The 12,743-nt window shown below is 49.0% G+C and overlaps 4 protein-coding genes across 4 annotated transcripts; all 4 read right to left on the reverse strand.

Moving 5' to 3' along the window:
- Nucleotides 1-461: 461 nt before the first annotated feature.
- Nucleotides 462-1,987, reverse strand: F5891DRAFT_975881 (uncharacterized protein; the record flags this gene model as incomplete). Its single annotated transcript, XM_041376570.1, has 5 exons — nucleotides 462-555; nucleotides 650-767; nucleotides 832-967; nucleotides 1,251-1,704; nucleotides 1,884-1,987. The coding sequence occupies 5 exons, from the start codon at nucleotides 1,985-1,987 to the stop codon at nucleotides 462-464; spliced, it is 906 nt and encodes a 301-aa protein (XP_041231286.1).
- A 423-nt stretch (nucleotides 1,988-2,410) lies between these two features.
- Nucleotides 2,411-5,354, reverse strand: F5891DRAFT_1138405 (kinase-like domain-containing protein). Its single transcript, XM_041364856.1, has 9 exons — nucleotides 5,131-5,354; nucleotides 5,003-5,073; nucleotides 4,645-4,955; nucleotides 4,502-4,593; nucleotides 4,299-4,453; nucleotides 4,160-4,238; nucleotides 4,001-4,083; nucleotides 3,491-3,951; nucleotides 2,411-3,437 (listed from the first exon to the last, which is right to left on the reverse strand). The coding sequence occupies exons 1-9, from the start codon at nucleotides 5,224-5,226 to the stop codon at nucleotides 2,533-2,535; spliced, it is 2,253 nt and encodes a 750-aa protein (XP_041231287.1). The 5' UTR covers nucleotides 5,227-5,354; the 3' UTR covers nucleotides 2,411-2,532.
- Nucleotides 5,355-9,362: 4,008 nt separating this feature from the next.
- On the reverse strand, nucleotides 9,363-10,793 carry F5891DRAFT_1170059 (uncharacterized protein; the record flags this gene model as incomplete). Its single annotated transcript, XM_041365503.1, has 3 exons — nucleotides 9,363-10,279; nucleotides 10,335-10,502; nucleotides 10,556-10,793. The coding sequence occupies 3 exons, from the start codon at nucleotides 10,791-10,793 to the stop codon at nucleotides 9,363-9,365; spliced, it is 1,323 nt and encodes a 440-aa protein (XP_041231288.1).
- Nucleotides 10,794-11,268: 475 nt separating this feature from the next.
- On the reverse strand, nucleotides 11,269-12,630 carry F5891DRAFT_975884 (uncharacterized protein; the record flags this gene model as incomplete). Its single annotated transcript, XM_041376571.1, has 3 exons — nucleotides 11,269-12,149; nucleotides 12,204-12,457; nucleotides 12,506-12,630. 3 exons carry the CDS (start codon nucleotides 12,628-12,630, stop codon nucleotides 11,269-11,271), a joined length of 1,260 nt encoding a protein of 419 aa, XP_041231289.1.
- Between the last annotated feature and the right edge of the window lie 113 nt (nucleotides 12,631-12,743).

The following is a 12,743-nucleotide window of genomic DNA, read 5'->3' on the forward strand; positions in this document are numbered from 1 at the left end:
AATGGGACGGCTGGCTTCCCTGTGTCGGTTTTGAACACGAAACGGGTACCTGTCGCTTCCTGGATGATGCCGTGGGTGTTTTTGCATCCTGTCCAGGTCTGCTTAAATTTTCATTTCCGTAGTGTTTGTTATAATTAGTCACATTATCGCATGGTTAAGACGCATCAGGGGAGAGGTAAATTGGGCAGATGAGATGTCCTGTGAGGCCAGGAATTAATTAATGTGTCGGGGAGAGGCCGAAAACCAGACCAGTAGGGTACGGCTGAAATACGATGGAATACGAGGCATGGCATGTAATGGTTGGAATACGCGTGCGGAAGTGTTCAAATATACAGAGTCCTAGGAGCGAAGGGAAAGGCATGTGGGATTGATGTATTTCAATATGCATACGTGAGATTGTTTACTTTGGGCCTTGTAGAGGAGTCAGGGATAGGATGACGATTGATTTGTCACTTGCACCGCTACGATATATGATAAGACCCAACTAAACGTTCTTGGTTCGGCGTCTGGATCTGTTTCTGGATCGTCCAGGTGATGGAAGAACGGTTTGTTTGACTGATCAATCGTAAAGCTCTTGAATTGTCATTCAGAAGAAAAAGACATACCAGCGCCTGTCGAGTGGGGTGATGCTATATTTATCACCACGTACTGGCCAAGCGTATTGCCATTGAATACTACACTTTCGCGACCGTAGTCAACTGGACCTAGCGGTCTCGCTAACGAACATTGCGAGGATGTTGACTCCGCCGGTTGGGCGGCGACATGTTCTAGTTTGGTTACGGCTTATTCAGAAGATTAATGGATGGCAAGTCGGATATATGAAGAGCCCACTGGAACCATAACTGTTGCTCGAATTTATGTTGATCGTTACGCCTTCGGCGATGTAGTTATTTTGTATGACGATGGCATGGTTGTTTGGGTCTAGGGGTTGACCCGGTGAGGGTTTGTCATCAGCCATAATGGAAGTCTGACGGGGGACAAGACTCAGTTGAAGTATGCAGGGGGTGGATGCTGTTGCAATTAATTGGGGTGCAGATAATATCGGTACATGCAGTTTTATCTGCTCAGATAATCACGACTGCTGCATGGTCAAAACAAACCTCAGAATGCACAGAAAGAATTACGTGAGTGTGCAAAATTCAGCCAACACATGTATATCGACCGCTGCAGTCGAGTTGTTAATGTCACAGTTATCCAAGGGATTAAAAAGACACGTAAACTGTATGCGACATCACCGCATCAAGGCTTACAGTACACTCCGGAGATTGGCAGAGAATACGTGCATTCAAAAAGTCGTGACGACCATGGGCACGCGTATCAGCTCCAGTTTCCTCGTGCTTGTCATGAAGGTGGCTTATTGCGGGTCTTGGATCCTGCCAGAAAGTTGTGTCGAAGTCCCCTAGCGATATGACGCTAGGGATGCGAGTCACCAAAATATAGTCGTCCACACCCAAGTGCCCCACGACAGCTAGCACTCTCATGATGGGGAGTATATGTGAATTCCAAAGGTACGTTTTTACGGTCACTGTGACAAGAGTAGTCTCCTCCAGGTTGCGATCACCGGATGATGTCGTATGTACCTCGAGGTTCTCGTGCGTTAACACGGCCAAGGTGTCCCCCATGAGGTTCTCGTGAGTCAAGAAGGCGACATCTTCCCCACGAGGTTCTCGTGAGTCAAGAAGGCGACGTGTTCCCCACGAGGTTCTCGTGAGTCAAGAAGGCGACGTGTTCCCCACGAGGTTCTCGTGAGTCAAGAAGGCGACGTGTTCCCCAGGAGGTTCGCGTGAGTCAGAAAGGTGACGTGTTCCCCATGAGGTTCGCGTAAGTCAGAAAGGCGAGGGTTGCATGCATGATGCATATCACGAGGAGAGTCCGGCACCTACCGGCGCGCGGTTGCAGATATCACGGGTATTGGTTTGGCAGCACCACGGGAGGTAAAAAGGAAAGAAGATAGGGACAGTAGTAGAAGCTCAAGCAGCAACTTCATATGTGAGGAGGACTGTAGAGAGAACCACCACGAAAAGAACAGATACGATCCATGACATTGCAAAATATGTCAATCGCTATGGCACAGTGTGTTGAAGTGCAAGAGGCTTTGGTTAGGAATCATGGTCGCATAATCCTAGAGCGTTGAAGCGGAATGGGGAGTCTCATTGAGGGATACTGTCCGAATACTTTATAGTTATACAACATGCGCTCGTGGTTCTTGATCGATTTCATTTCGCGCCGGTGTTTGCGTTTTGCCGTGCCCGACTACACCGGTGTCTGTATTTCCCGCTCTCCCCGGCGGTCCTCTGATCGGACATTGCAGGGGCGTGTCAGTCTGTCAGAACATGCGTGAGAGGTATTACACAAAGTGCCTAGTATGCTTACAGCTGCAGCATCCACTGTGACTTGGACGCACTCGATTCATCATGCAAGAGTTATTATTGTGAGATACTACGCAACTCACGCCAATAAAAGGTTATCGTTAACATATCGTCAATATTGATGCAATAAAACAGAATGATTCTACATAGAGTACACCACATGTCATGACCGTGACAATGCCTTTTGTGCCTCCTCACTTGCCTTCCGAGCACCTGCAAGCGCCGCCCGAGTGCCATGGCCCATCATTCCTGCGGCGTGAGGTCGCTTCCCCTGCTTGGCATTGTTCGCAGCTGCTACAACGCGCAAGAGGTTGCCGGCGCCTGAATGTTTCGTTGTCCGAAAAGTTCCAGGAGCTATCGCTCGTTCACGTTCAATGCGCTTAAGGAAAGGACTAGGTAAATTTTCTTCGTCAGAAAGGTCATATTCTGGGGGTACGGGAGGTATTGTCTTTGTGGTCGTGCAAGCATTTGTAGACTCTGTGCGCGAGGTTGTTGACTTTGAGGGTCGTGATGATGATGCGAATCCTGTAGGATCGGAGGCAGATGCCGGTAGAGTCGCAGTTCTCCGGAGAGGTGCGCGTCGAACAGATCCTCGAATGGACGGCTTGCGTAGACGTGTGGGGGGGACAACATTCGGGTCTCTTGATGACGAGGCTGAGGCAGTCATCTCGGGACTTGTTCGTTCTCGTTTCGACGGGGAAGGCGGCAAGTCGGTATAACCCTCCCCGTCTTCTGCTTCGGAGCTCTCAGCCCCCTCGTCGAAATCAAATATCTTGGCAAACTCGATGTTCACTTTTGGTGATTTGACGAAAAGATTGACGAGCTGAGCTGGAGTAGGTGTTGCCAACGGTTCGCCAGTGTCTGTCAGGATGACACCTTTCATCGCTGAAAAGGGCACCACAGGTTTGACGGGACGATTGATCGGCGTTTCGAGCGTCATGGTCGTGTTCATGAAAGAAACATCCTGCGACCGCCGTTGGGCAGACCGCAAGCGGCAGTCTTGAGTCATTTGCGTGAGAGGTGCAAGCAGGTTTTTCACTTCTTCCAGGGGCGTCTTGTCTTTGGGTCCTAAAATTGACACAATCAGCAACTGGAAAGTGTGGAAAAAACATAGTCTGAACCTTTAGCTTCGTTCGCAGCCTTCTCTTCCGCTGCTTTCAGCCTTACTTCTAGATCTTGTCTTGCTTCGTCCAGCTTGCCCTGCTCTGCCTCGAGCTCTTCTTCCCTCCCTCGAACCCAATTTACCCTGTCCTCTAGTTCCTTCATCATCCCTGCCCTTATCTCCTGCTCTCTTGTTGTCCACCACGCAAATAGCTCCTGATCACGCTGGCGGACATGTTGTTCAAGCTCTTCCTCGCGTAGCGCCATCACTTCCTCCATACGTTTTCGCACATCACGCAGCCGTTGTTCTGAGAGGGCCTCTGCCTGTCCCAAGAGCTCGCGGAGTCGGACGATTTCATGATCTTTTTCAGATACAATGGATGTTAGCCGTGCTTCCCGTTCTGCGAGGGCTGTCTCGCGGGCAGCGACTTCCCGCTCTTTCGTAACAACCGCTACTTTGTGTGATTTCACTGTAGTGAGCCTGTAAAAGCCATTTAGAGTGATCCGTAAGTCCTGCAACAAAAACTCACATCTTTTCAGTCTCTGAAACCTTGAAAACGAGCTCCAAGCGCTCGTGTTGGAGGAGCTGAGCTGCCGAAGGCCTCATCGCGGGCTGCAAAGAGATGTTGAATAAGCAATAGAACAGACAAGGACCGTAGTGTGCACCCCCGTATGATATGATTACTTACGTTAAGGTTCAACATTGCTTTGATAACACTTGACAGCGCCTGGCTGTACCCTTTCGGCAAGGGTGGTATTCGGCCGTTCCTACACGAGCGGGAGTTCAAATTTTTCTGCCATGCGAGAGTGAGGCAATCTACAACTGACCGTATAAATATGCTCAACTCAGCGTGAGTCTTGGCTTCATGGAATGGCGGCTTCAGGGCGCAAAGCTCGTATATGAGACAGCCCAAAGACCAGATATCAGACTTGGAATCGTAGGCTCGTTCTTGCATCAGCTCAGGAGACATATAATATGGTGTCTGGTCTCCTGAATTAAGTCATGCAAGAGTCCCAGTCAAATAGCTTACCCCGACGTATGTGTTCGCAAAGTTTGCTTGGGACAGCGCTTTTGACAAACCAAAGTCACCAAGCTTCACGGTATTTGATTGGTCCAGAAAGACTGCAGATGAAAGGGTGGTGTAAAGTAAGAAATGATCTTAAAATGACATACCATTGTCTGGCTTGAGGTCTCGGTGTAAAATCTGCGGCCGCTTGGCATCACCTTCAGACGTGCCACTACCTATTCGTCCATGGCTGCCAGGGTGATGGCAATAATGAAGTGCAAGCAGAATTTGCATGAAGTAGTTCCATATCGTGTCCTCTGGTACGGGTCGGTTGTGCTTTTGCGCCTGCTTTATGACAGTGGATAAATCCCCTCCGCCACAATACTCCATAAGGATGTACAGGATACCTGCATCTCGGTCAACGTGACGGTCGTGATATCGTACAATATGCTCGTGGTGCAGATCTTTCAAGATATTACTGAACAGCGATGAGTTGGTGCAGCGGAAATGAACTTGAACACTGACACTTCAGCAACAATTTGTTTTCTATCGCGGTCGCTCATTCTCTCAAAGTTGAGCTCCTTTCTTGCAAGAATCTACCACAAAATATCAATTCTGACCTAGCGAAGTAGGGGTAACGCCTGCAGACTTACCTGGCCATCCGACTTCCTTCTGACTTTACGAATAATTCCGAATGAACCATTGCCGATAATATCCAGAGGCTCGTACAGTTCTAGAAAGCTGCTCATGATGTTGCACAATGTGTGCGGTAAGGGGAGTGGTATGATGAAACAACAACTTTACAAGACTCAGTCAAAATACAAATTTGCCAAAAGGCGCGAGTGGGACTGCCACAACCTTTAGAGCTAGTTCGGCAACTCGATATTTTCGATATTTTTCAATATTTGCTTTGGCATGTTTGCGAAAATGTTCACCGGCATCGTTCCGAGATGTCGGAGCTCGAACCTTGCTTCTCTCCTACTGTACATATTATCAATGGATGTATACCCTCATCTAACCCTAGAGCGGCGTAAGAGGCTTTTTGCTGGTGCGGTCGCGATCACTGCGATCTGTGCACAGTACACTACTCTTCTCATGGCCCAACCTGAAGTCAATGCTCCCCCTAAGTCCAAGGCGATTCGGAGCTTGAATTTGAGCTTATCAACAAGATCAGTGATAATGAGGGTAGGGTATATACCTTGATGGATCCCCAACCACTGGGGTTCGCGATGGAGCGCCAACGCCTAGCAGCGCTCATGACGAATCCTCGGCCAGAGGTCCGGGAACGACTCCTCAAATGCATGGTACTCGTAATCAGCATCGTTGTTGCTTCTACGCACGGCATCCTACAATCAATATATCCCAAAGATCCCGAGCCCTATCACACTTCAGCGCTAACTGGGCAAGACTGGGTGATCGAGTTGCTCACTGGTCACCCAGAGCGCATCAGGTGTGAGCTTGGCATGCGCGCCAATGCATTTGTGGAGCTTATCTCCGAGCTTCGCACCATGGGCCATTCAGACTCCAAGTTTGTGTCCCTCGAGGAACAACTTGCGATTTTTCTTTACACCTCTGTGACTGGCCTATCAATCAGGCATGTTGCGGAGAGATTTCAACGCTCGAACGAAACGATTTCACGGTGAGTTTATTTTATTTTATTTCAAGTGACAGTATCTAATAGTATGTAGTTATTTCCGCAAGATGCTTATCATCTTCACGTCGGACCCGTTCTATTCAAGATACGTGCGCTTTCCAGATGGTTCGGTCCCCCGCAAAATTCGGAAGAACCCCAAATGGTGGCCCTTTTTCAAGGACGCTATTGGGGCGATCGACGGCAGTCACATCCACGTCACGCCTAAGGCCATCGAACGTCCGGTGTATCGTAATCGCAAGGGCTTCGTGTCGCAGAACTGCCTTTTCGCATGCGATTTCGAGCTCAACTTCACATACGCACTTACAGGCTGGGAAGGGTCGGCCACTGATGCTCGCGTCTACGAGGACGCCTGCTCTTACGACTTTCGCACTCCCGCTGGCAAATATTTTCTTGCCGACGCAGGATATCCTCTACGTCCTGGGTTGCTGGTACCCTACCGAAGCGTGCGTTATCATCTTGCCGAATGGGGTCGCGCCAATATACGGTAAGTTCATTCTCGATTGATTTTCAATGTGCTAAGTACTAAGTTTACAGGCCTTCTAACAAGGAGGAATTATTTAATCTACGTCACGCGTCAGCACGAAACGTCATTGAGCGCATCTTTGGCGTTCTCAAGCAACGTTTTCGCATACTGCTCTTACCACCGGCCTACGCTATGGAGATTCAAGCGCAGATTCCAGCCGCGCTTTGCGCCCTACACAACTACATTCGTCTTCGTGACCCTAGCGAGGGTCATCCTCCTGCTGATGACGAAGATGAAGATGTTGAGGATGGTGGTGGTCTTGGCGCTGACGTGGCCGCGGAGGATGACGCAGCAGCTATTGAGGAGGATAACGAGGAGGAATTTCGTCAAGGAGCTGCGATGCGTGATCGCATTGCAGCAGCGATGTGGACGCAGTATCAGCGCGTCATACAGGAACGGGGTTTAGACGCACTTGATATCATGGACGATGACGAGGATGCTGCTGCTGATGCCGCTGATGATACTGATAGTGATGTGTAGGCTTACTTTGTACTTACTACTGTGCTCCATACTGAACAATGAACAATGAAGTGAGAACGCGCTTGTTATTGACACACAAGAGTTATTCTATTCAGTTCACAGGTGGTAGGTAGTACAACATATAGCAACACAACACAAGAAGTAGCGAGCGAACACACACAGCATGATGAGATTTAAAACATTGAAAACGAATATTGTCCTGCTGGCAGGCGGCTCAGCCCGTCATTTCAGCATCAACACGCGGCGCTGGACCGGCATCACCTGCATCAACTGCCTCGCCGATCAGCTTCCCCACGAATGCACGCCTCCTACTCTTCTCCTGAAGATTCACGTAGAACTTGAGGTAATGTTCATTGCCCTTTGAACCAATGAACATGATGAGAGCAGCCTGCTGGTCCGGCGGTATGTCAGAGTCCTCGCCTTCCAGGATTTTGACGGCTCGCATGACCAGGTCCTCACTACCTTGTGCACCATCAGGCCCTCCTCTGACAAACCATTCAAAGACGTCGGTGAGCCGGTTGATGGTGCCTTGCATCCCCACCACAGCAGCTGCCGGCGTGATCTTTGCAGCCTTGGCGGCACTGCTGATCTTGGTGACACGGCTGTTCTGGGACACCACCGGAGTCCGTGGTTTCTTGGATGGGGGGGCTGACACCAGCGTGGTGGAAGGAGGTCGCATGGACGATGACAAGTGCGTGGAGCCAATTGACTCCATGTCCCCCATCACATCCGAATATGGGCGCTTGCTGGCGTTAGAGCCAGCAGCGGTAGACGCAGCGGTAGACGCAGCGGTAGACGCAGCGGTAGTAGAGATGGCGGTGGAACGTGCAGGAGTGGAGCTAGTGATGGACGTAGAGGTGGCGGCAGTGCTTAATGGGCCTGCAGAAGCGGGAACAGCAGCAGCGCTTGGAGCAGCAGGAACAGCAGCAGCGCTTGGAGCAGCAGGAACAGCAGCAGTGCTTGATGGGCCAGCAGCATCCGCAAGATCGTTATCAGCATTGGTGGTGGAGGGAGCAGCGCCACCTGGACGGAAGACGTGCCGCCCTCTAGCGCCGCCCAATGGGATGATGGTCTGCATTTTTTCATAATGCTCCCATCCCCTGTTGCGGAAAGGACGCATGAGGTTATTTGCCTGACAAAAGTCAGCGCTCAAATCAATATGACGAAGAGGGGACATACCTTGACATACGATGTCCATACAGCCGCAGCCGCAGTTCCTTCAATCCCAGCTCCAGTCTCATTGTCCCAGTGGACCCCTGTCTGGTTGCGGTACTTCTCGATAGCATGAAATATGTTTTTAAGCTAGATGAGACTCGTCAGCTTAGATCAGATGAGATCAAATAGGGCTTACTGATGTCCACTTGTTTCGAGTTGATTTCGCTGTCTTCAGTGGACCTGCGCGAGTGGATTGAAGCGCCTCATGATTGTTGATGAACTCTGCAGCAGAGCCAAGAACCTGCTGCTTGAAGTTGCCTGCCCCTTCAGCCTCTGAGCGATGATCATAGAGATAGTCTACAAGGGTAACAGTCTCGACATCATTCCACTGCGCTGGTGGGGCCTTGGAGTGAGGGGGAGCATTGACTTCAGGTTGGGCCATGAGAAGAGTAGTGTACTGTGCACAGATCGCAGTGATCGCGACCGCACCAGCAAAAAGCCTCTTACGCCGCTCTAGGGTTAGATGAGGGTATACATCCATTGATAATATGTACAGTAGGAGAGAAGCAAGGTTCGAGCTCCGACATCTCGGAACGATGCCGGTGAACATTTTCGCAAACATGCCAAAGCAAATATTGAAAAATATCGAAAATATCGAGTTGCCGAACTAGCTCTTAAGTTTGAACATGTCACGCGTATGGGTTATATTCGTCATGTGACCGTGATTTTTGTCGTGTTTTGGCACGACCATCGACTTGATAGACTCTATTGACAACATCCACAATTTACATCTGATGTACATCGTACATGCGCCAAATGTGGAGCTCTAGAGGCTGGGGGTACCATGCGCTCTCACTGGTAGGAACAAGCTTACTAGTAGATTGTAAGTCATATTTCTCAGCAAATGCAGCGCTGGACAATTCTCAGAAAGTTCTAGGTTGACCCGTGCTTAACTTGCTGTACATTAAAAGTTTGTTTCACATTAATCCATCTCTCAACGTCTGTTGACATCTTATCCAGTTGCGTGTGATCCATATCTAAACTGCATCATGCAATCGACTACCAGTCATGAGTTATCTAGCCCTCCACCTTTGGTTCCTTTCTCCTCGTATCATGACTAGTGATGGTCTTTCCGCTATGATGCACACGTCTCCGTAGAGGTTTCCCATCATCACCTCTCGACCACCCGCAACATAATGCGAGTGAAAACTCCATGCAGAAGGCCTTGTGCTAACCAACATGATATCTGTTGCGTCTTTGCCTCCCATCACATCTCCGTCTGACTTGGCCCTTCTTCTATCCGGTTCACCACGCGCCCCTACGAAACGAACAATTTCAGGATTCCCCAATGTTTCCGACAAGCAGTGGACCTCGTCGTGGCTGGAAAGATCAACTATATGATCCGCCAAGAAACTGAAATCCGTCCATCCAACATTTCGATACAGAATACGGACTGACCACAGGATGGAAAGGGAGTTTAAAACGCATGCGATCATTGCATCTCTGCCCTTCAGGTGGCTGCCGATATCGACCACAGACCTAGACGTAGACATGTACTGATTGTGAAGGCCAAATGCCAGGTATCCGCCTTCAGGCAAAACACTTGGATCTAAAAGCAATTCGGTGATGCCTGTTGTCAGCGAGTTTACGTCGTAAACACCCTTTCTCTCAAGGGTGGTGAGGGGAATGTCATTATCGGTTGGAAAGTGTAGGCGATATGTAAGTATCACACGATGCCCTGACTTGATTTTTCTAACTGCAAACTGCACGTCGTCGTAGAACGCAATAAATGCCACAGATGTCTGTGTCGTCCTTGCGAACAGTTCTGCGAAATCAATGGTCCACTCGTGATGACCCTGGCGAAGGAGTAACGCTCCACCTTCGATGTCCGTTGGGAATACAACTAAAACAGTTGCAAATCCTTTAGGGATCGCCTTGTTTGTGCATGGGTTGGTGGACTCTATCCGATGGACAACTGCAGATGAAAGGCCTGTAATAGTGAATTATGAGGTATTTCAGTTTTTTGAAAATCCTTTGCCACGAACCAAAAACATCGCAGAACTCATCGTGGCTGAGAGAAAACATTCGTTCCTCCTCATGGCTCTTGATGAGCTGGTACTCGTGGAGATAGACATCTAATAGATTAGGGTGACTGGTTGAGCCCTCTTGAGTTGTGGGGAAGACTGGCGAAAATGTTTCATGACACTCTGCATCTGGTAATGTATGCTATTTTCAGTGTTTATTACAATAAAATATAATAACTAACCATAAGTCTTCAGGTGCTGGACAAGGAGTTGTAATGGTCGCTTGCTATTACCGCCTTCAAGTAATTCACTTCGAATGGCCTCAGTGAGACGGCAATGCTCCGCGTCAAATGTGGTGGCAATCTCGATTGCGTTGAGCTGTGCTGGAGTAAAGCGAGAGTTATTTGCTGTCGGAGACTGAGCACGACAGTAGCACGTTAAATGGCGGAGCTCTTCAGATGTTGTTGACAGTAAGTTCATTTTTCTGTTGGAAAAAAATAACTTCAACTTTTCATCTTATGTAGCGCGCGGATGTGCGAGTCATACCCCGCGTGATCATCAGCGCCCGTACTGTAAAACAGGGTGCATTTATCTGGTGTGGAAAGAAGCGTTCCGCAACAATACGATGGTCTGGGCTTCATGGAAGCTCGAACGTTGTCCAACTTCCCCATGGTGATTTCTCCATTCAAAGACCCAAAATATTTAACATATTATGATACGAATAGAAGACACGGTGAGTCAATATTTCGACGTAATTTTCTTGCAATAAGAAGCGCGCTACATGACCTGACTCATTCCTTGATCAAACCTTCGTCAACGTAAGGTCCCAAAGGGGCCCACGCACTTTAAGCTTCAGAGTCATTTAGTGAGTCAGTGATTGGTCGAAAGTCCCAATTTGACAGTGACGAGAAAGCTGCTTTCTGAGCGCGCCTAAATTTCATATTCGAAGCTCGTACTAATACAGGACCTTCGCAGGGACCTCCGCAACTAGGCAAATATCGCCATACAGGTTTCCCATCATTGCCTCGTTCCCGTACGCAAGGTATTGAGAATGCACGTTTGTGACGGAAGGCATCTCTGTCATTTGGATGATGTCAACAACATCTTCCGAATATTTGGAGTAATCGCCAGCCCGCTTCTCGTCGTCATTCCCAAATTCATCAACAAACCGAACGAATTCAGCTCCTAGACCCATCTTTTCACCAGCGCCCCAGTGACTCCACACGAGGTCTTTCTGGGATAGATCCGATATGAACTTATGAAGCACGAACGTCTGTTCCGAATGAGACACGCTGTCTCGATATAGAACGCGAAGAGACCATGACAGATGAAGCTTATTCAGGACGCGCGTGATAATCGCATCCGAACCCTTCAAGCATGACCTAAGAGTGTCCACTCTCATCTCTGACGATACCGGGTACTGATGGCGAAGTCCGAACCCGAGATAACCACCGTTAGGCAACACCTTGGGATCATTCACGAATTCGGCCAGGGCAGTTTCCAAGGACGGTTCAAAAGGGCCGGGTGCCCAGATCATAGTAGCTGATGGACTGTCCCCGCTAGACGCAACGTAGAGTTTGTAACTCAACGTCAGGCGATGACCGGATGTGATTGGGTCAATCTCATGTTGGACCTCATTGAAGTACGCTGCATAACCAACGAGAGGGATCTGTGCTTCTGACAGCATTGTTGCAAAGTCGACACGGCACTCATTTTCGTTGTTGCGTAGACTGCATATCCCTCCGGTATGCGGAGTCGGGAACACAATGTCAAGGAAACCGAATATCTTGTCGCTGTTCGTAGCACTCTTGTGTGGTCCGATACAATTGCTCGCACCTAAACATAACGAAAATTAGTTTCAATATGTACGATATACGAACATTCGCTAACCATAGATACTCAATTCATATAATTCGGATCTAATGTCCCGCCCAACGACCATGCCCTCCAGTAATGACTGGCCCACAGCATCAACCAATCCAGTGTTTTCCAAGCTAAATTGAGTGGCGAATGCGGTGGCGTCTAACCTGCCGGCCCTGAGTTTCTCAGAAACTTCTCCGTCGTCGTGACTATATGCTGCAGGCTGACAAGCTTCGTGCAGAGACTCAAGCTGGTACTGCGTAGGGAACAGCAGATTGATTTTTCTAAATAGTTTTTAGCTCGTAGCCACTGGCGAATAATGAATGGCATACCGTACATCGCTTGTCGCCGTACTATAAAAGAGCGTAGATTGCTCGACAGCAACTTCGCACGTTCCACTGCAATATGGAGGACGGACATTTAGCGTTGCGCGGATGCGAGCCAGACCATCAGACATACTATGAATCGCAACGGACAGATAGCTCGGAGTCTCTATTAAATATTTTATCTCATCCTCATCGTACCAGAATCGAATTCAGGTCTGTATGGAGAAGATATCATTATCAACGG

The sequence above is a fragment of the Suillus fuscotomentosus genome (genome assembly GCF_016647785.1).
Source record: "Suillus fuscotomentosus strain FC203 chromosome Unknown F5891scaffold_6, whole genome shotgun sequence".
Classification (NCBI taxonomy): domain Eukaryota; kingdom Fungi; phylum Basidiomycota; class Agaricomycetes; order Boletales; family Suillaceae; genus Suillus; species Suillus fuscotomentosus.